General features: G+C 40.9%; 2 protein-coding genes across 2 annotated transcripts; both read left to right on the plus strand.

Annotated features, from left to right (window-relative positions):
• Positions 1-2,149: 2,149 nt before the first annotated feature.
• LOC125306836 (glutathione S-transferase P-like) lies at positions 2,150-6,785 on the plus strand. Its single transcript, XM_048262404.1, has 7 exons — positions 2,150-2,322; positions 2,980-3,012; positions 3,878-3,984; positions 5,297-5,384; positions 5,623-5,726; positions 6,147-6,248; positions 6,340-6,785. Coding segments are annotated over exons 1-7 (624 nt in total). The 5' UTR covers positions 2,150-2,321; the 3' UTR covers positions 6,529-6,785.
• A 9,686-nt stretch (positions 6,786-16,471) lies between these two features.
• fnta (farnesyltransferase, CAAX box, alpha) lies at positions 16,472-22,250 on the plus strand. Its single transcript, XM_048262396.1, has 9 exons — positions 16,472-16,715; positions 17,103-17,188; positions 17,347-17,461; positions 17,554-17,658; positions 18,007-18,133; positions 18,385-18,533; positions 18,950-19,012; positions 19,344-19,524; positions 21,739-22,250. The coding sequence occupies exons 1-9, from the start codon at positions 16,576-16,578 to the stop codon at positions 21,901-21,903; spliced, it is 1,131 nt and encodes a 376-aa protein (XP_048118353.1). The 5' UTR covers positions 16,472-16,575; the 3' UTR covers positions 21,904-22,250.
• The last annotated feature ends 2,629 nt before the right edge of the window (positions 22,251-24,879 follow it).

Below are 24,879 nucleotides of genomic sequence, written 5' to 3' on the forward strand. Positions count from 1 at the left end.
TAACTTGTTTAATTTCTAAAGTGTATATATGTAAAAGCTTGTATAATTTTTAAATGTTTGTTTTATTTGCAAGGTTGTGTTTGTCAAACTTGTTAATAAAAGTAGCTTGTGCTTTTAATTACTAGTTCTGGATTTGTGTTTATTTTCAAGTACTTTTTGGTAGTTAATGGGCCACATGTGGCCCCGGGGACCCAACCGACATTCAGCCAACACTCAGTCAGATCAGTTTTATAGTGCGTGGGCCAGTACAGGCCCAGAGGCCCAGCCGACACTCAGCCAACACTCAGTCAGATCAGTTTTATAGTGTGTGGGCCAGTACAGGCCCAGAGGCCCAGCCGACACTCAGCCAACACTCAGTTATATAGTGTGTGGGCCACACCTGGGCCAACAGAAACAATAAGAGTCATTTCACAGTGTGTGGGCCACACCTGGGCCAACAGTTCCAATAAGAGTCATTTTACAGTGTGTGGGCCAGACCTGGGCCAACAGAAACAATGAGAGTCATTTTGCAGTGTGTGGGCCACATCTGGGCCAGAGGAAATTCTTCGTGTCAGTTATCAGTAACTGGGCCATTGTTGGGCCGGAGGCCCAGCCAGAACTGGGCCAACACTCAAAAACCCTGAGGCAAGGTAGTGGGCCAGAGGTGGGCCGGTCAAATTTTGCCATCTGGGAAGGAGAACAGTATTACCTTAAACACACATGAGGAAACTGAAGGCTGTAGACTAGGATAAGCTAGCCAACTATGCTACTTTGTTTACAATATTTCCAGGCTTCAACCAGACAGCTGAATGTGGTAGAGTTGTAATAGAAATAGTAGGCCTAAGCTATAGGCTAATCTGCATAAAGTGTGCTGTCATAAATATCAGACATTCAGTATTCTCTCTTTTTATATCAGGATATAAAATAATACAGATATATTACATTGTAATCCTCTGGTGTTCTAAGGTATAGGCTATTGAAATGTCTAGCCCCCCCTCCAAAAAAAGAAAAATTGAGGTTCATATCAAACCTTGGGTCAAAAATCACGATACGAATATAATTGTTAGGTTGGTGTATCGTTACAGCCCTACTGTATATCGCTACAGCCCTATCTAAATTGTACCAAAAAACTCAGCAAAATCAGCTTAATGACAGTAAAATGTGACCAAACCAAGTTTAAATAGTAATTTTGAATCTTGAAAATGTCAGATATGGACTCAGCATCTCCAGTAACCCCTAAAAACATACTAACATTGTCCATTTTGGCCAAGCAGCGCTTATATGATCAATATAGGCTATTATGCTAATTTATGCTAATTAGCTCAATTACACAATTTGCACAACATATATGCAAATTAGCATCCGGCAGTTTCTGCATGCTGGGAACCCATACTATATATTTCCATCATAAAACTTTGGTGTACTCAACATTTCCGGGTCCACAATGGGGCTCTATGGGCTGTCCACCGGACTACTTTGGGCGAACTTGATGTAGGCTAATTCACAAACGAAACAGGCATACAGACTTACACAGCACAGCCGAACTCACTGCTCACTCATACGAGTAAAAAGGGACGTTACATGCCATCACATCAGAGTCTCAAAAGGTCTCCAAGAACGCCAGAAAAAGTAGCTAGATTTGTCGCTAGTCGCTTTTTACTAAAAAAAAGTCGCTTGGGGGGTCTGAAATCTCGCTAAATATGGCGACAAAGTCGCTAAGTTGGCAACACTGGCAGTAAATGACTTTCACCATCGGACTTTGTTCGTCTATCTATCTGAAGCTACTGAATTATGGATACGTGAGGCCAGTCTCATTTGACAGCAGGCCTATCGTTACGCGCCTCCTACATTTCTGCAAGACCTCCAAAACAGAATTTAGCCTACACAACTTTCAATTTCGAATTTCAAAGTCACATTCGAATTGTTTTTAACAGCAAAAACCATAGTATACTTAAACTTTTGTTGCATTTAACATTTGACATAATAAACTACCTGTAACCCCTTCGACAGCTCGACGAACTTCATTCGATTTTGGCGCTCTCCCTGATTGCCTATTTTATCACAGAAATCTGTCTCTCCGTCTGTTGCTAATAAGTCACGCTGATATGGAAGTTCCGCTTGTAGCTTCCTACAACATAACAAAGGGAGTAAATTTACAGTAACCATGCCATGTTACTGCCCCCATTCAAGCCAGAGTTTATATCTACGTCAGCGTGACTCATCAGAAACAGACGGAGACTATAAACTCCTGTCTTGCGCTCTGCTTCTTCCAGTCGCTCGCTGACAGCTGTAGATCTTCTGGTTGTACCCTGAACGCTGATCTAGTCCTTCCAACACTCAACAGTAAGTATCGCGTGCTTTTATCTGCGTTTGCACATGGCAGTGTTACACCTCAGTGTTAAAATGTAACTAAATATTTGGAGCACGGATATCTTCACCAAAATGTGCGGGGGATTGAGGTCAGACTGACAGTATAGGCGCCTGCCTTTACTTCCACCTAATGACGCATGGCATAGCCTATATCTGAAATGGACCATCGCTGCTTTGACAAACTAGCACCGAATTTGTATTTTTTTTATACAAATTCGGTGAGAAAATCCTTAATGATATGCACGCCACACTGAACGCGTGTTTTCTCTTGCAACGTGCAATAGCTTGCTTAGCAGTGTGCAACAAATCATGATCTGCAGTATCAAACCAAACCATAGGCATTTAAAGTGTCCAACCTTTAGGCTATGTCGCCATAGGCTACAACAAAGAGAATTGTTGGCGTGGTGCCATCGCGTTGCATAACTTCATCCACCGGACACATTTCAAGTTTTGTCATTAAGCTCGATTGTAAGTGGGCGAACGTTACAGGGCTTTTGCAAACGTAAGAAACAACGCAAAGTAGGCCTTGCTAGGAGATTTGGAGGTGGAATACGAACCCTAGTAGTCTAGCGCTGATTGCATTTTTATCATGTATGTAAAGTGCATTAACAGACGCTTTCTCTTTCACAGTGCCGTACACCATCACTTATTTTGCTGTGCGAGGTATGTAGTATCCCTTAAGCATTCAGTCATATGACTACGCAGTATCCCTTAAGCATTAAGTCATATGACCTATGCTTGCTCTGTGCCTTGGTAGGCTCCCTAGGGGAGAATTTAGAATTGTTGGTTGATTATTTGAACAGACCAGAGAATGCCTAAGTGGTTAGTTGTCATAAATAAAATATAGCTTTAATTCTGAGCACTGCTATGGACAAGAACTGATGGTAGGCTTAGGCTACGTCCTTGCAGAAAAGAAAAATGGTAAAATCTTAAAATTCACCATTGACCTACATTTTTTTGGTCGATTGGCAAGAAAAAGAAGTTTTGCATTCCTAGTATGTGACCCAGATTAAGGGACAAAGGATCTGGACATTTTTTTTCTGACTCCAATTTGACCAGACTGTTGATTTGGTCTTGTGTCTGGATTCTTTTCTATGATTTTCAGAAAATGAAATGTCAGTCTTCTTTTTTATTATGTTTTCCCTTCTGTGTTGTGCATTGCATGGCGACTAGTTATTTGTAGTGATGGACATTTGACTGGTTAACCTAATTCATTTATATTTTGATGGTTTTCACAGGAGCCTTTGCTTATTAGGCCTAATATTTTAAGCACAGAACTAGTGAGAAGGATACAGTGCTGTGGCATCATAACTGCCCTGGGGTGCGTTTCCCAAAACCACAGTTGCTAACCTGTTAGCAACTTAGTTGGTTGGCAATGGGAAATTGCATTGCAACCAACAAAGTTGTTAACTTAGTTATCGATAGCAGCTATGGTTTTGGAAAACGCGCCCCTTAGCATCTGCCAGTGTCTGTTGACTCTGTACCATATCCAGGGTGGGCCAGTAACTCTTGGCTTGTGTTGTAACAGGGCGATGCGGGGCCATGAAGATCATGCTTACAGACCAGGGTCAGGAGTGGAAGGAGGTGGTGATCAGCTTTGATGACTGGATGAAGGGCGACCTGAAGGCCACCTGCGTAAGTGGAGTTTGCTTAGTTTAAAGGCACAGTCTCTAGCAATAACTAGAAAATGTAATTTCGAGGAAATTACCAGTGCATGAAAATATAAACACTGTATATTGATAACAACTGACAGTTGAAATGTCTGAACAGTTAAATAGTTGGGTAGTTTAAATAGTTAAATTATTTAATAGTGAATTATTGTAGTGAGGACATTTATTTTGAAACAGTTGTGGGCAGAGGAAATAGTTGAACAGAATCTGTAGTCTTAAGAGATTGTATGCTTAAAGCCTGAGACAGAGTATATAGTTTAAAAGTTGAATTTAGATGGTGTAATGGATGTTGATAGACAGAAAGTTGAATGGATGTTGATAGGCAGATTGTTTAATGGATGTTGGTGGATAGTTTAATGGGTGGATGAGTGAATGGTTTGAAGAGGATGAAGGGACAGAAAGTTAGATGGAATGTGCCTTATATCCTTGTAGAATGGAGAGACACAGAGAGAGTTGGCCTAGTTGAGCAAAAAGCAGTTGATACAGGTGCAATCAATTTAACTGGCCCTTTGATGGGTCCTAGTTGAGCAGCTGGAAGTTGATACAGGTGCAAATCAAGTTAATTAGCCCACTGTGGTGTCATCAGCCCAATGTTAAGTCTATGGGGAAAAATAAGCTTGTTTTTTATTAATATCTCAAAGTATAAAGTTTACAAAAGTGAAAAATACATTCCCCAAGTGTCCTTTTGAAGACCTACGTTACAAAGTTTGAACAAAGTTTCTACGTTAAACGGTTAAAGCTGAATTAGATGCAGAAATTTGGTGGGAAGAATAAGAAGACGACTTCGGATAACAGAACAGTGCATTTTCATGCACTGTAGTTATATTATTGTCAACAACAAAAACAAGTAATATTTCATATGAGATGGGGACATTGACTATCTATGAGCTTGGAAGAAATGACCTCTAATGCGAGTCTTGATTTGTGCAGCCATTGCACCAGAGATAAGGAGGTGACTGGACTGAGCTGTGTGCACTTAGTTTTGCAACTTTTTAAACTGTCTTTATGTTGTAATACTGTGAGGCTTGACCCAAGCAAAAAGGAACATTTCTTTCAAGGTGTGCGCTGGGTTAAAGGTTAGTCCGATGCCCTAGTCTCCAGCCTTGTCATTTATTGCCTTATAAATTACATAATCAATGCTACTACTATTTTATACAACTGTAGTAGTAGCATTGCGTTCTGGCCAAAAGCATATGATTGTCTTGTTCTGTGGTTCATAATGTCTTGACTCTAAGGTATTTTGCATCAGTTGTCAACTTTGACTTGATATCTTGCAGGTTTTTGGCCAGTTGCCAAAGTTTCAAGATGGAGACCTGGAGTTGGTCCAGTCTAATGCTATACTGAGACACTTGGGTCGTAATCATGGTAAGTCAGTACAGTTCATGGTTAGACATTTGAATATTTGCACTTTGGTTTTATGATAAACCCACAACACATCCTGTCAGACAACTACATCTTCTTATCACACACAATTTGGCACACTGTTCCTCCACTACTGGCTTTTTTTCTGAGCATCTGCCAGACTGTGTCTAGTTTCTTTTATCCAAAGATGACTATGGCCCATTGTTGGGAAGTAGTTCATTTCTTTCCTGTGTATTTCCAGGTGCATACGGCAGTAACGACAAAGAGGCATCCCAAATTGACATGATGAATGATGGCGTGGAAGACCTCCGGCTTAAGTACGGCAAGATGATCTACCAGGAATACGTAAGTTCTGTTTCTGTTAGCAATGATACTGTATATTGTGCTTGTAACTACAACTCGTCAGATATGATTGTTTATCCCCAAGCCCTGCTATTGTTCATTATAAAGCACCTGTGGTGAAAAGGCCCTTTGTGATAAGATGAAGGGTACAATTATTTCCTTGATAACCGTTTTGACAAAAAAACTACGAGAATTTGGATGTAAACAACCGATAAGAGGGTAGCTACCTTGTAAGACTCCTGCTTGTTTGTAATTAGGAGAATGTCGTAGAGCATTACATTGTTTTTTCCTCTGTTCATTGAAAACACACCTACTAATTGTCAACTTTTACAGTACCTGGTTAGTTGACAGACAGAGCTTGGCTTTGCTAAGCTACTCAAATACATTTAAATTAAATGAATGATTTCTCTCTTTACTTCCCAGGATACTGGAAAGGATAAGTACATCCAGGAGCTCAGTGATCATCTTTCAAAGTTTGAAGCTGTCTTGGCCAAAAACAAGTCTGGTTTCTTGGTTGGAAATAAGGTATAGTGGACCATGGATGTGTATGCTTCATGCTAATAATATGATTGTTCCTGATATTAATCCTTTTTCTCTCTGTGTGTTTCTGTTGCAGGTATCTTTTGCAGACTACAATTTGTTTGATATTCTGCTCAACCATCAGGTCTTGTGCCCCACTTGTCTGGACAAATTCCCAGCCCTGAAGGCATTTTCTGCAATGATGTCAGCCCGTCCAAAAATTAAGGCATTTCTAGACTCTGATGCCTGGAAGAAATTGCCCATCAATGGCAATGGGAAACAGTAGAGGTCTACTGATTTCTACGATATGCTCATCAATGGCCATGGGAGACAGTAGTGCTATAGGTCTACTGATTTCTACGATATGCTACATCTCATGTCAACTACACCCCCTCACATCGGCACTTACTAAAGAAGCTCAGAGAGCTATTTCACTTTTGTAGACAATTGCCAGCTGAATGTTAACATTTTGTACTCTTGCAATATAATGCTCTAACTAATGTGACTTGAATAAACAAACTAATTGTGAATTTGCATCACTGATATGAACTGGTTTGTCTCGTCATTTATTACAGATTAAAGGGGAACAACATTCTTTGAACATACTACTTATAATAATAAATAAGTAGTAGCCTAAAAGCAATTATTTAATTCATTGATTAGCATTGTGTAAGTTGGAAATCAGAGGAATTCCCATCACATGACAAAGTAAAACTGTGATTACCATGTGATCTTAAGTGACCTCAAAAAAGGGATGTCACAAGATCCTCTAGATGACTAGTAGGTATGGTACTGCAGACACGGGTCATTCAACAAAGGTGCCCTTAAGAACACATTTGGCATTGTGGTGCAAGTCATATGGTGTTTTACTCTACTGGCAAAAGTATCTGGCTTAATACATTCTCTCTCTCTCACTGGGCTCTCCTGAAAAAGCAGAAATATGATGTGAGAAATCCAAGGGTTCTTGTTGAAGCATATAGGGATGTGAAGTGAAAAAAGGTATTCCAACTAGTCATTTTTACATTACATTACATTTAGCGGACACTTCTTGACCAAAGTGACTTACATATGTCCGCTATATTAAAGTATAATTTGCCATGCAGCAACCATGTGTGTTGGTTGGTACAGGGCCATAGCCAGTTTGAAAAATACTGAGGTCTAGGGCCTTGAGAAGGGTGGTCGGTTGGTAGTCAATTGCACATTACATACAGGAGGCCTATTGCTATTTGCAAGAAACAAATTAGTTAGTGTTTCAACTGAAAACCACAAATTCTGAAAAATACACCAAACATCATGTAATTTTTGATTAATTTTGTAATCATTAGCCTTATCAGCAACAGTGACATCAGACGAGCTTGTTTTCTTCCGAATTAAGAAGATTATGAAGACATAAATTCAGAAAAAAAAGCCCTTTGTTTTTCTGAATGATGGGTTTTCTGAATTAACAAGATAATTAACATGTTAATTTAAAAAAGTGCCAAAGTCAAAATGTTACTGTGCTAATGCTGCCTTCTCAAGCTTTGGGGCCGCAATTGCATAGATTAGCGTCAATTGCACTGCTGTGGGTCAGCCAACAAAACAATCTTACCACGAGAGAACCAACAGAACTATTCCATTCAAATAGTACTTACTTAACTGGAAACACCCAGACAAGTGGCCAAGACAATGCGACTCATTCTTCATCATCCAACAATCACACCCTGTCTAATGCTCTAACTTAAGCCTACCACCAAACATGCAAATGTGTATGAGAGGTAGGCCTACGGGTATTGGAACTATTTTCTGTTAGGGGGTGCATGAACGGCTGAGGTGTGCGTGGCACCTAACGTACCCTGACCCTTAAAAATCATGTTGGAGTTGGACTTTGATAGGCTATATAAAAAAAAAAAAAAAAAAAAAAAATATATATATATATATATATAATAAAAATAATATATATAAATAAATAATATAATATATAGGCCAAATGTGGATTCGGAGGTTTCTCCCCCAAGAAAATGTTTCATTTTGTGGTTGCTAAACACACCATCTTAACATAGTTTGAGAGAGATAGACTAGGTTTCTCAAGGTCACTGAGTGGCCTACTATCGGTACAAAAAAAACAAAAAACAATCCTTTATAGCTCCAGTTGCTACAGCCAGCTGCAGCTCTACACTTTGGGGGCATGCCCGTGAGCTCCATGCCCACAGAGTGTAGTGCTGGAGCTGCTGGCTGTATAACTCGGGGTATGTAAAAAACAATTTATTTTTTAACCAACAGTACTCGTGACCTCAAGAAGCCGAGATCTAGGCCTGTGTGAAAACTTGCCATATTTCTCCTTTAAAAGACATGAAATGTTATTAAAATGATGGATGTAATTATACCTGAATACATGAAAAAGAGTTTGGACCACAAGTGGCAAAATATTGGAGAGGGACCTGGCTGCAGACCTCTGGGGGAATTCTATTAGTGGAGCTCCACTCAATAACGGAAATACGTCACCTCCACTTGAATAAGGAAGTAGTCGCTGAAATAACGTGAGACCTCAGGTTTGTGTTATTTGTGTATTTGATATATATATATAATTAAATTAATTGTATATAAATGAACATTAGGTATTGTGATATTCCGTTAACTTAGGTAATTTTACGTTTTTCGCGTTTTTCCTCTGAACATCGACCGATCGTAACTAATGCAGAAAACGAATTAGCGTTACGTATTAACATTGTTTAAGATCATGCTCCTCCACTAGGCTTTTGAGGTAGTTTTAATAAAGATACCAAAAGCAATGATTTATTGTACTGTTGTGTGTTGTAGTTCTGTTGTTGTTTGAAGAGCATGTACACAATGTAGATAAAAGTAAATGGTGTAAGTAGCCTATAAAGTCACTGGCAACAGCAGGACCAGAACAGATGGCACATTTATAGGAATACAGTAGGCTACAAGCAATACAGTAGCCTAGCGTGTGTGTGAGAGAGAGAGATGTGTAGCATACAGTACAAGCAATACAGTACACTTGAACAGATCTAAAAACAAAAGTTTACATTTTGAAATTGAAATGAAGAATCAATAGGAACTAGAATTGATAAGTAGAACTGGAATCAGAATCAATGTTATTTGAGTTTTTTATTTTTCATTTGGAAACGATCTTTGGACAAATGATGTCATTGCCCGAATGTGAAGTTCGTCCCGTACATGAATAGAAAATGTTTCGTGATCTTGGACGGTGGTAAATTGAAATGTGAACAAATTCATGTTTTCAACGTCCAACTGGACAAACTGTCTGGCCAGCACCTCCTCCTGCTCTTCCGCCTCCATGTCCAACACCCGTGGCAGCCAATATTTATTTTTTATCAGCCCACTGTTTTCATTCAACCAGTCTGCTGCCTTTTTTTTTGCCTCTTCGAAGAGCTGAGCAACAAACATTAAAAGGCAGTTCAGTCAATTCATTTTTTTTTTTTAGTGGAAGGGACATTGCACTACCATGCCAGACCCTCCCGCCTACCATGCTCTCACTTGCTTGATGCCTCTCCTGTGTGCAGCAATGGACACTTGTGTACTGTAGGTCTATGTGGGAGGTCAATAGATGATAATGCATAAAACAGTGTTAAAACATCATAGATCGAATCGTGTCTATGCAAGAGCCTGTGTTTGTGGTGGTGGTGGTGGTGTGTGTGTGTGTGGGGGGTTCTGTGTTTTAAGCGGTCTCAGTAATTAAGGATCTGCATTGACCTGATGTTTAATGTGCAATATATAATCCCTTACCCATTTAGTGTTCTGGTAGTCTTTGCTGAGCTCCTGTATCTCGCATAAGCGCTCTTCTCTCTAATACAAAGACAGACATTGTTCATAAGAGTCCTAAAGTGAGTTCACATTCATACTTGAGGTTAGTTGAGATACAACATAGAATACAAATTAAATAGAAATCAACATTGTTAGGGTCATTGTCATCCAGATTGGGTGGTTCAAACATCATAGATCTAATGTGTGTGTCTAAGAGAGTGACTGGATGTGTGGTGGCGGGTGGGTGGGGGTCCTGATTAATGTTTGATGTGCAATATATAACCCCTTACTTCCTCACAACTTGTGTCCTCACATTCTTCATTGAAGTCCTCTAATTCACTGAAACTCTCTTCTCTCTAAGATTGAGACAAACATTGTTCATAAGAGGCTATAGATATTTTAAGATCAGATGACAATACGTGAGTTGGATAATGTAGGCTAAAATATAAAGGTAGGCTTAAAGCAAACAATAAAGGACAATGTTTAAGCCATTGGACATTATTGAAAGAAAACGATCGCAAAGATATGTAGAATGAATGAATAATGACCGGCGAACTAGGCTACTTTTTCAGAAAAAACATAGCCTATCCTAAAAGAAACGTTAAGCCTACATGACATATTATAATTTAGTCCTCTGTTTTGTAGGCTAAATCAGCATATTACCCTGGGTCATATTGGAAACGTACAGTAGCCTACTGTACCATAACGTATAGGATTATGCTGGTTTTAGCATAATCCTATAGGCCTAGAGGTCTTTCCTTCAAAAGGTAGGCCTACCCCATTGATTTCATTAAAACATATGCTAATGATATTGATGAGGGGGTGTTTACAAGGCGGAGACCTAAAACCATCAGGCTGCGCACAAGTTGACGTTCATTTGTGATTAATAATTGGCACATCTGGAAGGGTGGTGTACGCACGTTTTTTTGTGCGTACGTTCGTTTTCTCTGAATCACACGCACGATCATTTCAGAAATGATCTAAGATCAATTGAAGGATGGTTTCTACGCAACCCTTTTATAAATGAGGCCCCTGCAGAGCCAGGCAGTTGGGTTTCAACGATTATCATCAAAGACTGCTGAACAGAAGGCCCCTATACTCTATAGAGTGAACTTCTAATGGGTGAGTTACAGGCTGCTTTTTTGTAATGGAGTAGGCATATGTGAGGTGCACTTTCTGTGACCTTTTTGTGGAAGGCTATCTTACCGCTGCGCCACACTGTTAGGCTAAATTAAGCAATTGTGTGGTTATTGTGTAGGCCCACAAGTTCACGTTCATTTGTGATTTATAATTGGCACATCTGGGGCCTCATTTATAAAGCGTTCTTACGCACAGATTTTATCTTAGACCGTGCGTATGCTCAAATCCATGCCAACGCTCAGATTTATAAAAACCGTCTTTGACGTGGAAAAGTGCTTATCTCCACGTCAGGTTCTTGACGTACGATCATTTCCTTGTGGTAGGCCTAATGCCGGGGTACTGCAAGTAATCTGAGGTCTAAGTGCGATGCATTTTCAAAATTCCAAGACCAACGATCTCATGTCTTTCTTTACCATATGCATGATCAATATCAGAAGGTTTTTAAAGTCGTTTTTGGACGCAGCTTAATGTTTGACGTATAGTTAACATCAGATGGCATAGGCTAGGCCTATACAATGTTTTCAATATATCATTTTACATAGGCTACCGTTTTTAGGCCATTGATTTCATTAAAACATATGCTAATGATATTGATGAGGGGTGTTTACAAGGCGGAGACCTAAAACCATCAGGCTGCGCAAAAGTTGGCGTTCATTTGTGATTTATAATTGGCACATCTGGAAGGGTGGTGTGCGACGTTTTTTTTGTGCGTATGTTCGTTTCTCTGAATCACACGCACGATCATTTCAGAAATGATCTAAGATCAATTGAAGGATGGTTTCTACGCAACATTTTTATAAATGAGGCCCCTGCAGAGCCAGGCAGTTGGGTTTCAACGATTATCATCAAAGACTGCTGAACAGAAGGCCCCTATACTCTATAGAGTGAACTTCTAATGGGTGAGTTACAGGCTGCTTTTTTGTAATGGAGTAGGCATATGAGGTGCACTTTCTGTGACCTTTTTTGTGGAAGGCTATCTATCGCTTCGCCACACTGTTAGGCTAAATTAAGCAATTGTGTGGTTATTGTGTAGGCCCACAAGTTCACGTTCATTTGTGATTTATAATTGGCACATCTGGGGCCTCATTTATAAAAAAGCGTTCTTACGCACAGATTTTATCTTAGCCGTGCGTATGCTCAAATCCATGCCAACGCTCAGATTTATAAAACCGTCTTTGGCGTGGAAAAGTGCTTATCTCCACGCCAGGTTCTTGACGTCACGATCATTTCCTTGTGGTAGGCCTAATGCGGGGTACTGCAAGTAATCTGAGGTCTAAGTGCGATGCATTTTCAAAATTCCAAGACCAACGATCTCATGTCTTTCTTTACCATATGCATGATCAATATCAGAAGGTTTTAAAGTCGTTTTTTTACGCAGCTTAATGTTTGACGTATAGTTAACATCAGATGGCATAGGCTAGGCCTATACAATGTTTTCAATATATCATTTTACATAGGCTACCGTTTTTAGGCCATTGATTTCATTAAAACATATGCTAATGATATTGATGAGGGGGTGTTTACAAGGCGGAGACCTAAAACCATCCGGCTGCGCAAAAGTTGACGTTCATTTGTGATTTATAATGGGCACATCTGGAAGGGTGGCGTACGCACGTTTTTTTGTGCGTACGTTCGTTTTCTCTGAATCACACGTACGATCATTTCAGAAATGATCTAAGATCAAATGAAGGATGGTTTCTACGCAACATTTTTATAAATGAGGCCCCTGGAAGAGTGGCGTACGCACGGTTTTTGTGCGTAGCCTACGTTCATTTTATCTGAATTACACGTACGATAATTTCAGAAATTCCACAAATTTGATATACTGTAATGTCAATTTGCAACGTTCTGTGTAACCTACATGTATGTAGAACTAGGCCTACTGCCGACATCGAGCAATATGCCGTTTCAATTTGTAATGGCACTCGACCTTAATACAGCCATCCGTGCGCGTAGCTGGAAAAATGCTTAATGCTGGTGGGCCAGAGGTGGGTCGGTGAACACTCTTCCTCATCACTGATGATCAACATGGGTGCACTGCAGGGCTGTGTTCGGAGTCCTCTTTTGTTGTTTCATCATGGAGCATGTGGTGTGAGTACAGCATGTGCCAAGATAAGGTCAAAAAACACAGGAAAGTAAGTGTGTACTTACAGCAGTGCAATATCGAACAGCGATGTACTGTACTGTGTGTGCATGAGCCTGAAACATTGACCATGAGTATGGCAGGTGCCAAGAACCGGTCCAACACAAGAAAGTGAGTGTGTACTTACAGCAATACAACATCAACCAGTGATGTAGTAGTATATGCTGGACCTTGTAGGCCTACTATTGACTATGATGCGGTGTGTGTCAGTGTGGCATACGTGCCAAGAACAGTTTAAAAACACAGGCTAGTAAGTGTGCACTTACTGCAATGTCAACCTGTGATGTAGTGTTTTGCACAACCCTGAAATATTGATGCAGAGCTTGTGGGTATGACATGTGCAAAGAACAGTTCAAAACAACTGTCAAAGTGAGTGTGTACGCACTAAAATACAACACCAATCAGTGATGCAGTGCTAGTGGGTGTGGCATACGTGCCAAGAACAGTTTAAAAACACAGGCTACAAAGACAACGAAATGCAGTTTGTGTCTAACCAGAACGGCAAAAAAAGTGCAATGTAACACACAAAGTTTAGACAGGTGGTGCATAGGCAGAACAAGAAATATAGCACAGTGTAGACAGTAGTATGCAGTTGGTTTACAGAAGGTGGTTTAGAGTAATATAAATTAGATATAAATATGTGCAGTGTATTAGCAGTTATCTTATAAGAACAGAACAAATATGGCTATGTAATATGAACAATTTATGAACGTGTACAGATATGTGCAATGTAGTAGCAGTAACAATATAATAGTATTAAGAATAATATAAATATATGTAGTGTATTAACAGAATATGTTACAGAAAAAATAGAATAAATATGGATATTCAGTATGAACCATATAGACAGATATGTACAGCTATGTGCAGAGTGTCAACAGTACTATTGTAGTGCAGAAACAGTAACATTATAAGAAGTAAGAATAAGTGTATTCTGCAGAATGGATAGTATGAAGAGCAGTAGAATATGTAAGTTTAATTAATACAAGTGTAAAAATACAACACAAGTGTAAAAATACAACACCAATCAGTGATGCAGTGCTTGTGGGTGTGGCATACGTGCCAAAAAAGAAACATGACTAAAGTGAGAGAAAATGATGCACTACTGACACTATAACCAGTAATGTGGTTTGTGAGTTTAGCGATATACCATACAACAACTTATGTGTTGCGTGAGTAAGGCATGTGCCTGTACTGCCCTAAAGAATTAACAAATGTTGCAGTGTGTGGGTAAGCCTGACCATGACAGAGGCATGCGCCAAGGTAAAACAAACAGCAGAGTAAACTTGATGCACTGACTAGTGCCACCATCATGTTTTTAACAATACCAGTGGTATTAAATATATTGTGAATGTGGATCATACAGTGTGTTTTTTTTTTATGTTAAAAGTTGCACTTGTTGAATAAACTACTTTGAGAGGTGGATAAACTCTAATAAGAGGATAAACTCTACTTCTGAAATGTCTGAGGTGGATAAACTGCGTTTAGCCTCCACTACATCACTACCTAAAGTTAGCAAAACTATTACTAAATTTACCTCAGACTGACAGCAACGCATAACGTTAACGAAAATCTCTAGTGCCAAAATCAGCGCCACAATTAACGCTTCAACATCGGAAAGTGAGTGCACACTTGCCCTCTCTCATTTTATATGTAATTTGTTAACTTAAACACACATATTAACAGGTGTTAGTAAGGTGTCTCTATTAGGCTATTGAGCGCTTGAGCAGCTTTCGTCTCACCTCTGAGCGCACGTAAATTGGCAATTTAATCGGTTTCAGCTAAAAGGCGCACCATCATCAAGTAACGTTAACGTTACTAATTTAAGTTAGAAAAATACATATACTTAATTACTGTAGCCTACACCAAACCAGACAATAGAGACAAAAGTCTATCAACTGCTTAGACGAACGACACGCAGGACGTCTCCATCTACTATAGCAGCTATGCTGCACCATGAATTAATCGATCCTTTAGAGCCATGTAAACTCAACTACCAAAAGTCAGTATCAATTAATTTTACCTCTAGGCCTACATCTGAAGGCTAACAAGGAGGGTAACTCATCTGAAGGCTTTCCCCATGTTTGCTACAATAGAGGGTACTTACCTTGAATAGGGTCGCACTGCTGTCTCTAGATAAACGGTCTTCACCTTCATCAATTTACCACAGACTGACAATTTGACAGTACAAGTTACCTAAAGTTATCATGCATTGGTGACGACATCATTAAAAAAACCAATTACCATCACTTAATCTACAAAATATGCTTGTTTCTGGGGAGAAAATACACTGTAGCAGTTGGTATCAAGAATCAAGAATCCAATAGTATCAGATTGGCATAGAATGCCACTTTACCCACCAATCACAGACATATACTATCAGAGAATGACGTTTATTCTGGTCTGTATCTGGGGAGAGAAATGAGGGTTAGGAAGAAAATAAACGCATAAAGTAAGCCTAAGTCACCTATTAGAGCTACTAGCTACATTAGCAGCTAGCGAGTAAGACTACTATAACCTGCTGACTTACTGACATGAAAAAACAGACGTCGTGCTATATCTTTAACTCTTTATTATCAAAACATTACAAACTTACAGCTGTATAAGTTGTACAAGTCTCTCAAGAGATATCTTCTTTCACGTAGCTCCTCCAAGATGTGCACACATTTTAAAAAGCGCGGCCAGGCAGCCACCACTGTAGGGGCGGAGTGGAGGTGCGTCATAGACAGTGGAGGTGACGTATTTCCGTTCTGGAGTGGAGCTCCACTCCACATAGGTCTGCAGCCAGGTGCTCTTGAAATATTGGGGCAGACCGCCAGATCTACCAACAGTGGTCCTCCAGCCTTTAGCTATCTGGGTGGTAGGCCTAATAAAAAACTGAATGCACTTGACACGGAGACATTTTCAACTGCTGATTTTTTAATTGTTTTATTCTGGTGAATATGGTTTCAAATCTTACTTTAAGCTCTTCAAAAATGCCTGCGTTGGTAGATGAATGTGAAAGGAAGACACCACCTCACCAATTTCATAGGAGTTTTGCCAGCATTTATTCGACCCATAGACTGTTCTATATATACAGTCTATGATTCGACCAAACCCCATAAACCCTGAAGAACAATTTAGCCTACTCACCACCAGGGGGCGCGAGAAAGAGGTTACCGGACGTTACCGGAAATTACGTTGAAGGTTACAATGTAATCATTCCGTCTGACAACACAAGTTGGTTATCTGACTAGCAAGCTAATTTGAAACACTCATCTTGTAAGGAATACACGAGTCACGTTCAAAATGTCTGGTCTGGAGGAAATTCCACCTTCCCATTTGGACAACCAAGATGAGGACGGAATGAACGTAGAGGGTATGGATGGAGAATCAGATATAAACTATGATGATGAGCCCCTAAGAAGAGGAGGATATTTGTTTTACAGGTAACGTTATGCTAACCTAATGCTAAGCTCTCGATTCAATTAACGCTCTGTTTGTCCCCCGAGTTAGGTAACTTGATTAGCTATAATCAAAATGTAAAATCGATAGGATTGATAGTCCAAAGTAATTGTAACGTTAATAGATGAAATTGTTGCTAACCAATAGCCGACTTTACGTGCTTCATAGATACAACGTGTCTTGACTGTGAAGCTAGTTTGTTGTAGGTTTAACGTTAACTTGTGGGCTTACGTTGCATCGTGTAACGTTAAATTGGCTAACACCACGACATGCGTTGATACTAACTTAACGTGTGTAGTTTTGGGACCTGGGTAAAAGGAGGCACCTCAAGTCCCCTAAATCGTGTCATTGTGGTTGTGATTGTTTTGCAGAGATCGGACGGAATGGTCTGATCTAGAGCCTGTCCCCCAAGACGATGGGCCTAACCCTGTTGTGAAAATTGCTTATTCTGACAGATGTAAGTGCAAATCTAGGGCCAAATCTTGTCAAAGTTGTTTGGTGTAAGGAGGCCTTGTAGTGACTCAAAATTCTATTTTACAAACATCCCGTCAGAGATGCGCACGGTCCTGATTTTCTTTACTGATGTTGTCCTTCACCCACTTGTACTGTCAATAGTCACAGATGTTTATGACTACTTCCGTGCACTCCTGAAAAACGATGAGAAGAGTGAAAGAGCCTTTGCGCTGACATCTGAAGCCATTGATCTAAATGCGGCCAACTACACAGTATGGTAAGATTTAAACGTGGACTAGTTATTTTCGCCTCACGTCAAAATACCATGCACTCATTTAAACTTTTTGTAATGTGGCAAATCTACTACAGGCACTACCGTAGAGTTTTAATACAGGCTTTGGAGAAGGACCTACGAGAGGAGATGAGATACATCACAAATATAATAGAGGACCAACCGAAGAATTACCAAGTCTGGTGAGTGTAATTGATTTCTACTTGTTGTCGTGGTTCATGGGTATCTTATTATATTTACTCCACTAGTGTAACCCTTCTGTGAAACTGCATTTTCTTTTTTATGAACCTGAAATGTAAATATCTTACACTAAGTATGTTAAAGTGAAAATTAGATTTTTATATTATATAATTATTATTGCTTGAAATTTGTAGAAAGACTAAAGCACAGGCCACATTTTAATGATACGTTGTTATCACTCCTTTGTATAACTGTGGTCAATTGCTGGAGAAAAGCGACGCATGTAGTGAAACGATGGATCTTATTTTTGACGCAGTCTGTTTTCTCATTGACATCTTCTCTGTCCTCAGGCACCATCGACGTATGATTGTGGAGTGGCTGAAGGATCCGACTGAAGAGCTGGAGTTCATAGCTGACATTCTCAGCCAGGATAGTAAAAATTACCACGCCTGGCAACACAGACAGTGGGTCATCCAGGTAGAGTGCCGCCACCAAAGCCTTCCTCACCTTTCTGACCTAAAGCATAGTGAAGCATTGAAAGTCATTCTTCCTAACCCAACATGCTGTTTGTATTGTTTTTTGTGTGTCTCCTAACTTGTTCGTGTGTGTGTTTGTGTGTGCACGCGCACATGCACGCTTATATGTGTGTCTGTGTGACTGTTTCTGTGCTACGTGTGTGTGTGTGTGTGTGTGTGTGTGTGTGTGTTTGTCTGCCCATGTAACCCCAGGAGTATAAGCTGTGGGATGGGGAGCTGGAGTACGTGGAGGAGCTGCTGGAGGAAGATGTGCGGAACAACTCTGCATGGAACCAGAGACACTACGTCATCTCCCATACCACCGGCTACTCTGATGCCACCATCCTCGACAGAGAAGTCCAGTGAGTGTCTGCTCAGAGCCCTACTATCTTTACTTACACACACACTCACTCATACTCATGCACCCACACACACACACACACACACACACGTAGCTAAATTAAATGTAAAAGATTTCTTGTAGCATTGGTCCCCAGGTGGCCATGCACGCCAATGTCGGGTCTCAGGTTTTATTGTATATGTATAAATTGCACTGCAGTTGATCACCTGTGTGAACAAGTACACTTAGTAAATGAAAGACAATATCAATTTGATATTGATAAAGTGACTTTAGTTCATCTAGATTGCACACTACATAAATGACCACATATTTCCTGTGTGTGGTAACGTGGTAACCTGTCTCTCATGAAAAGTAAATTGTACAAACGTACCTCTATGATTGCTAAGCTTTTATTTTCTTGTCCTAATTCTCTCCCAGATACACTCTCATACAGATTAAGAAAGCTCCCCACAATGAAAGTGCATGGAACTATCTGAAAGGGTATGTTTTTGTCACCAGTGCATCCTCTCTTACATATACAGTCTATCAAGGAAAAGATCTACAGTAGGAAAAGTTGTCTGTAATGTTTACCTTTGGCCAACAGGGGGCAGAATCTATCCACATTAGTTGCTGCTACATCCAGAAATGATTTACACTACACTGAGCGAACTGTACTGTATTTTACCAAAATCTTCAGGAGTTAATATTCATAGTTTTATTTCAATGAGGCCTTTATGAGCCCTTTAGCATCGTCAACATGTTTTAGTCTCATCAAGCTCGCTCGTTAGCTAAAGCTAACGGTCTCATTCCTGTGTCTGTTTTGTGCAAGCAGCATTCTGCAGGACAGGGGTATGAGCTCTCACCCGGGTCTGCTGGATCAGGTGCAGGAGCTGAAGGAGACGCACTGCTCGCCATACCTCCTGGGCTTCCTGGTGGACTTGTACGAGGACGCCCTGGAGAGCGCCGCCGGTGGGGAGCAGAGCCAGGAGCAGACCCTGAGCAAGGCCCTGAAGGTATATCAAGATGCAGAAAACACACACACACACACACACACACACACACACACAGGGCCAAACCCTGAGCAAGGCCCTGGAGGTCTAAACCCTTTCAACTGCATAAACAAACATTTCCTTCTTAAGGCGTTTCCAGTGGCACTGAAAATAACATTGAGCTAATGGTTACTTGGGGACAAAAAAAAAAAAAAACAAGTTTAAACGTCAACATTTTGTAGAGCTTTATGCAAAAGTTTGTTTAATTTTCATTTCAGAGTATCTGCGTTGGTTTTGAAGCCTGTAGGAGCAGATTGAAATGATGTGTATATATAGACACACACACACACACACACACACATAGGACCAGACCCTGGGCAAGGCCCTAAAGGTCAGAATGCAACACACACACACACACACACACACACTTCCAACACAACTTTCATACTGCTGGCTTAGTTCATATGTTGAGCGTGCATTTTAAGATCAGTCAAAAAAGGAAGAGCCTTTTTACATTTGTCATATTTTAAATATCAAAAGAAATGTTTGTTATGCATGATATACTTTATTCTTTTTTAAGGTTGCAATTGGCACTGTAAGAAATTCTTCCTAACTTTAAAAATTCTTCCTAACTTCATACAAGCTTAAGCACTGTATAGGAATCCATGCGTTGTCTGTGCATTTATAAAATGATTGACAGATGATTGAATTTAAAATGATTAAGTTTTCTGATTGGTCAGTTGAACCATCATGACATCTTGGTTGCTTGAGAAATTTTCTCTGAGAGCATCTGTTTTCTCCGTTGGATTTTTGTATATAATTTCGGCCTTGGTATTCCACAAGCATATTTCTGACAGCAGTTTTAATGTTTTATTAGTAAAATACTGGCTCTGTCATATTGTCAGACTTCAAATGGAGGCTTTGAATATGTTCTGGATTGTTATGTAGATTGATAAAAAAAAAAAAGCTGCCTTGTACCAATAAAATTCTTGGTCCAATAATCATTTGTCACATCATTCACAAATGCTCAGCAAGTCAGAAAAAATATTGTCTTAGAGTGAAATCTCAAGAGCAATTTAGCAGAAAAGTCTTTGAGAATAAAACATGACTGAAACAATAGATGCCAAAAGAAGATTCAGGAAGGAAGCTGAGAAAGATGGATGAGTGGATCAGTGGTATCTGCATCGGATTACAATCTCTCTCTCCCCCCTCTTCTGTTTTCTCTCTATCCCCCACCCCCCTTCAGTTTGCCTTCAGTTGCACTGATTCAGGCTTTTCTCTCTCTCTCTCTCTTTTTCTCTTTCTTTCTTTCTGTCTCTCTCCTCCTCTGTCTCTCCCACGCACCCGTTTTCTCTCTCTCTCTTTCACTCTGTTTGTCTTGCGATCATTTTCCCATGTTTTGGCGAGCGTTCTTCTCCACCAATGGCAGCGTATTGGACAGCTGAGTGGCAGCCCATATGTCTGCCGTGTTGTCGGCAGCTAAATGCTCGGGCACGGCGCATGTGTTGCAGTTAATTAGGTTCCTTGGGAGCGCCTTTGTCTTCCTGAGTTTGTCTGCGGGGGGAAGTGGGGCCTTGTCTGGGCGTCTGATCTTCGGGGTCTTCACCAGCGCAGGCGGAAACAAACACACACACACACACACACACACACACACACACTCTGATATGCGTTTCAGCCTGGCAGTAGATCCGCTACAAGATGCCGGCTGAGAAGAGAGGAGCTGTCAATCAGGACGGTGTTACCCTGCTCATTTATTTTTGAATGGGTTTCTCTGTGTGCGCTGTCTGTTTCATAGATGGAGTCTGTTTCTTGAGTGGAGAGGAAGGCTTGTGGAGGGCAGAGTTGTGTCTTACTGTGTTCCTCCATGTTAATAGAAAATGGCATTTGAGCAATCTGATCAGGATGGAGTCCAGACATTTATGCTTGCTTCAGTGTTCAGTCCCCTCACAGTTGGATTTGAGCAAGCAAAAAAATGGATTTAATTTAATTTTAAGTTAATTTATCTACAGCTCATGTGGACCGGCTTAGCTACATATTTGTTTTGGTATGGGGAGGCAATCTACCACATCATGTCTTGATCTTGTATTTTGAAGTTGGCATCATGCATTTAAATCTTTTTCTCCACCTCCTCCTACATTCAACCCCCTCTCTCTCTCCCGCTCTTTCTCGCTCTCTCTCTCTCTGCCCCCCATCTCTCTATCTCTGTGATCTCCATCTCTGTTTGCCCCCTCCCCCAAGCTGTGTGAGGATCTGGCCCAGGAAAAGGACACCATCAGAAAGGAGTACTGGAGATACATCGCTCGCTCACTCCACAGCAAGTACGGCTCCGGAGAGATGCCCTCCAACCCGCAATCCTCCAACCCCCCCAGAGCAGAGCTGGAGCAGGCCCCCAGCGATGCCTGATGGAGACCGCCGGCCGCAGCGTGTCCGTTAGCCCAGCGCATACTTATTTGAAACACAGAAAAAAAGAGACAGAAACACAAAACAAAACAAAAAAAAACGAGAAGTTACTGGGAAAAAAAGATACCACGTCCGCAAGGCAAAGCCATAGTTCCTGCGTTGGGTGACTACCTGACCAAGAGCAGTGCTTCCCAGCTGAAGAGACAATCTGCAAATGTTTTAACTTGAGTAACCATGGTGTTTGTTAAGAGAAAATGAATTGAGAGAGACCTAAACTGTATGTTTAGATGTAGGTTGCAGTAGACTACATGTTCAGAGATTTGGAAGGAGTATTGTAATGATATGAAGGGGGGGGGCTTTGAGGTAACGTGCACTTCTGTTGTCCATGGGTGTGGTTTTCGGTGAGCTTTTGTGTACTGTGTAGCTTTGTGTATGCTCCAACGAACAGGACTAAACTCAATGTGTACTAACAAACACCAAGAGGCTTCTCTTTTGCCAAATCACTGCACTGTATTAATGAAGTCATGATTGCGTTAGATGATCTTTAGAGAACATCTTTTTGTATGCTTAGAATTAATAATGGTCATCTTTATTTAAAAAAAAAAACAAACAAACAAACAAAGAATCCAGACGTGTCTGTTTGTATGAATGTGTCAGATCTAGGGAAGGCAATGGTATGCGCTGTTGGACTTATATCAGCTTTAACCTGTTTGAAATCTGCCCTTGGTCTGTTGCCGTATCAGCTGTTACCTAGCTACCAACTGAACAGAAACTTGATGTGTGCAAGTGGTAGGAATATGGACATGTTATGTCTTTAGTGGGGCATGTGCTAGGAATATAGACATGTTGTGGCTTTAGTGGGGCATGTGGTAGGAATATAGACATGTTGTGGCTTTAGTGGGGCATGTGGCTACATCTTCATTTAGCTAATTGGCTTTGAAAAGTACGATTTATATAGCTGGGGTTAGGAGCAGCTTTTAAATCACAGCCATCTTCGCGAGGCTTTCTTATGTGTTTCATTCTCTGCGTGTTTGATGTGGCTGCTGTTGATGTGGCTTTGAAAGCCACTGCTTACACCCATAGGACAACATGGCCTGACTTGGGGTTGTATTGTGTTTCTCTCGATCTCTATCTCTAGCTCTCTTTCTCTGATAATTCTGAATGTGTCAGCCTTTATTTTCAAGGAGAAAAACAACTGGGCGCCTTATGATGACGCAGTTGTCACCTCAAGACAGGTGATCATGTAATGTATTATTCCCAAGTAAATTGCTTTTGGTGAGAGTGTGTGTGTCTGTAGAGAGAGAGAGAGATTGTGTGTGTGTGTGTGTGTGTGTGTGTGTGTGTGTGTGTTTGTGTTTGAGAGTAGAGAGAGAGTGTGTGTGTGTGTGTGCGCACGTGCATGTGTGTTTGAGAAATGGAGTGTGTGCGTGTGTGTCTTTTTGTGTGCATAAACACTCTGTGTATTGCAGCCCTTTTGTCTGCTACCATTTCACTTCAGCTGTGGCCAAGATGTCACATTCAATCACCGCCTCCCTGTCTGCCTTAAGTGGATATTATTTGGGAAGCGGCTAATCGGAGAAATTGGTACAGGGAGAATTGGTTGGGAGCGAGAGACAGCACACACTGCCCCCTGAGCAATTGAGTTTGTCACCCCCGGTAAAGCAGATGATCAATGTAGTCATGAAGCATCCTCCGCGCGCCCGTGAAGTTTTTATCCTTGAGTTTATTGTTTTACACGCCTTTCCTGCCTGCCGCTGATTCCAGTCCACCCCTCACATTCACCCATTAGCATTTACGAGCCATATTACCCCAAGAATTTATATTGTTAAAGTGATTTATGCTCCATGATTGGGAACCTCGTAAATTATCCTCTGTCCAGCGGGTGGCCACCCGTGTGCCTGCGCAGAATTCACTCTCATCATTAGCAGCATTATGGACCAGATGAAATCCAGGAAGACCTGTCTTCCAAGCGGTTATTGTATTGCCATAACAACAGAGCTTGGAAAGGGACTCCAGACGCTACATAAAGGGACTGTCTGTCTGTAATCCTGTCTGTCTGTAATCATCCAGTGAACCTGTGTCGGCGCTCGGACAAAGTAGTTAGCGCAATTGCTCAATGTTCGGTCTGTTGTTTCTCCAAGTACAACTTCTAGTTGCTTGTGCTGATGTGCACAGGTGAAATTGGTGAAATATATGAGCACCTTAAGAGCAACAAAGGTACCCAGTGGGATAGTGAGTCTAGAGAATGCCAGTGATCATAGAGGCAGGGTGAGCCTGGGGCTTTGAACGGGTTTTGTCACCCTAGGGAAGAGGCAATACACCTTCCTCCTTAGTGTCCTTTAACATCAATCACCAACTACAAAGATGTTACGCTACGGCAGGAAAAAGGCTCTTTCTGGGTTTAAAAAGCTGGAAGACTTAAGAACAAAGCCTTTCTGGATTAAGCATCTAAAAGGTTCAATTGGACTAGAAAGAGACGCTTATTCCATGTGGAACCTTTGAGAGATGTGCATTGGCAGAAATTCAGTGTCAGAATCAATTCAGAGTCAGAAATTGATGATGTACTCAGATCTGGTGTTGATCTGTCTGGTAAGGTTAGGGTCACGTCTGTCCTAGAGTGGTAGTCGTACGCAAACGCTGGGGCACTCATTATTATAGTATACCCTCACCCCTGTAAAGTGACTCATCTGCAGCCCCTCAGAATGTAACAGGAACGTATCCACCGTCAATTAGAATCTCTAACAGGAACTTATCTACCGTCAATCAGAATCTGTAACAGGAATGTATCCACCGTCAGTCAGAATCTGTAACAAGGACTAGACTGTGCAGCTAATCTGGATCTGTTTCCAAGCCATGCTGTTATAACAGGAGCCGCGCTGTGCGTACAGGCTCCAGGCTAGTCCCTTTATTCTGAGAGTGCACTCAGATCATGTTGAAGCATTGAAGCTGCATGGTACCAGCATCACATCTGGCCCGTCC

The sequence above is a fragment of the Alosa alosa genome, chromosome 14 (assembly GCF_017589495.1).
Source record: "Alosa alosa isolate M-15738 ecotype Scorff River chromosome 14, AALO_Geno_1.1, whole genome shotgun sequence".
Classification (NCBI taxonomy): Eukaryota; Metazoa; Chordata; class Actinopteri; order Clupeiformes; family Clupeidae; genus Alosa; species Alosa alosa.

What these genes read in the sequence shown, in the direction of transcription:
- LOC125306836 (XM_048262404.1), top strand. An exon ending in GCGACCTGAAGGCCACCTGC is followed by an intron (nt 3,985 to 5,296) that starts GTAAGTGGAGTT and finishes GATATCTTGCAG; the next exon opens with GTTTTTGGCCAGTTGCCAAA. An exon ending in AGATGATCTACCAGGAATAC is followed by an intron (nt 5,727 to 6,146) that starts GTAAGTTCTGTT and finishes TTTACTTCCCAG; the next exon opens with GATACTGGAAAGGATAAGTA.
- fnta (XM_048262396.1), top strand. Translation starts at nt 16,576, where the DNA reads ATGTCTGGTCTGGAGGAAATTCCACCTTCCCATTTGGACAACCAAGAT. An exon ending in CCGAAGAATTACCAAGTCTG is followed by an intron (nt 17,659 to 18,006) that starts GTGAGTGTAATT and finishes CTCTGTCCTCAG; the next exon opens with GCACCATCGACGTATGATTG. An exon ending in GCATGGAACTATCTGAAAGG is followed by an intron (nt 19,013 to 19,343) that starts GTATGTTTTTGT and finishes TTGTGCAAGCAG; the next exon opens with CATTCTGCAGGACAGGGGTA.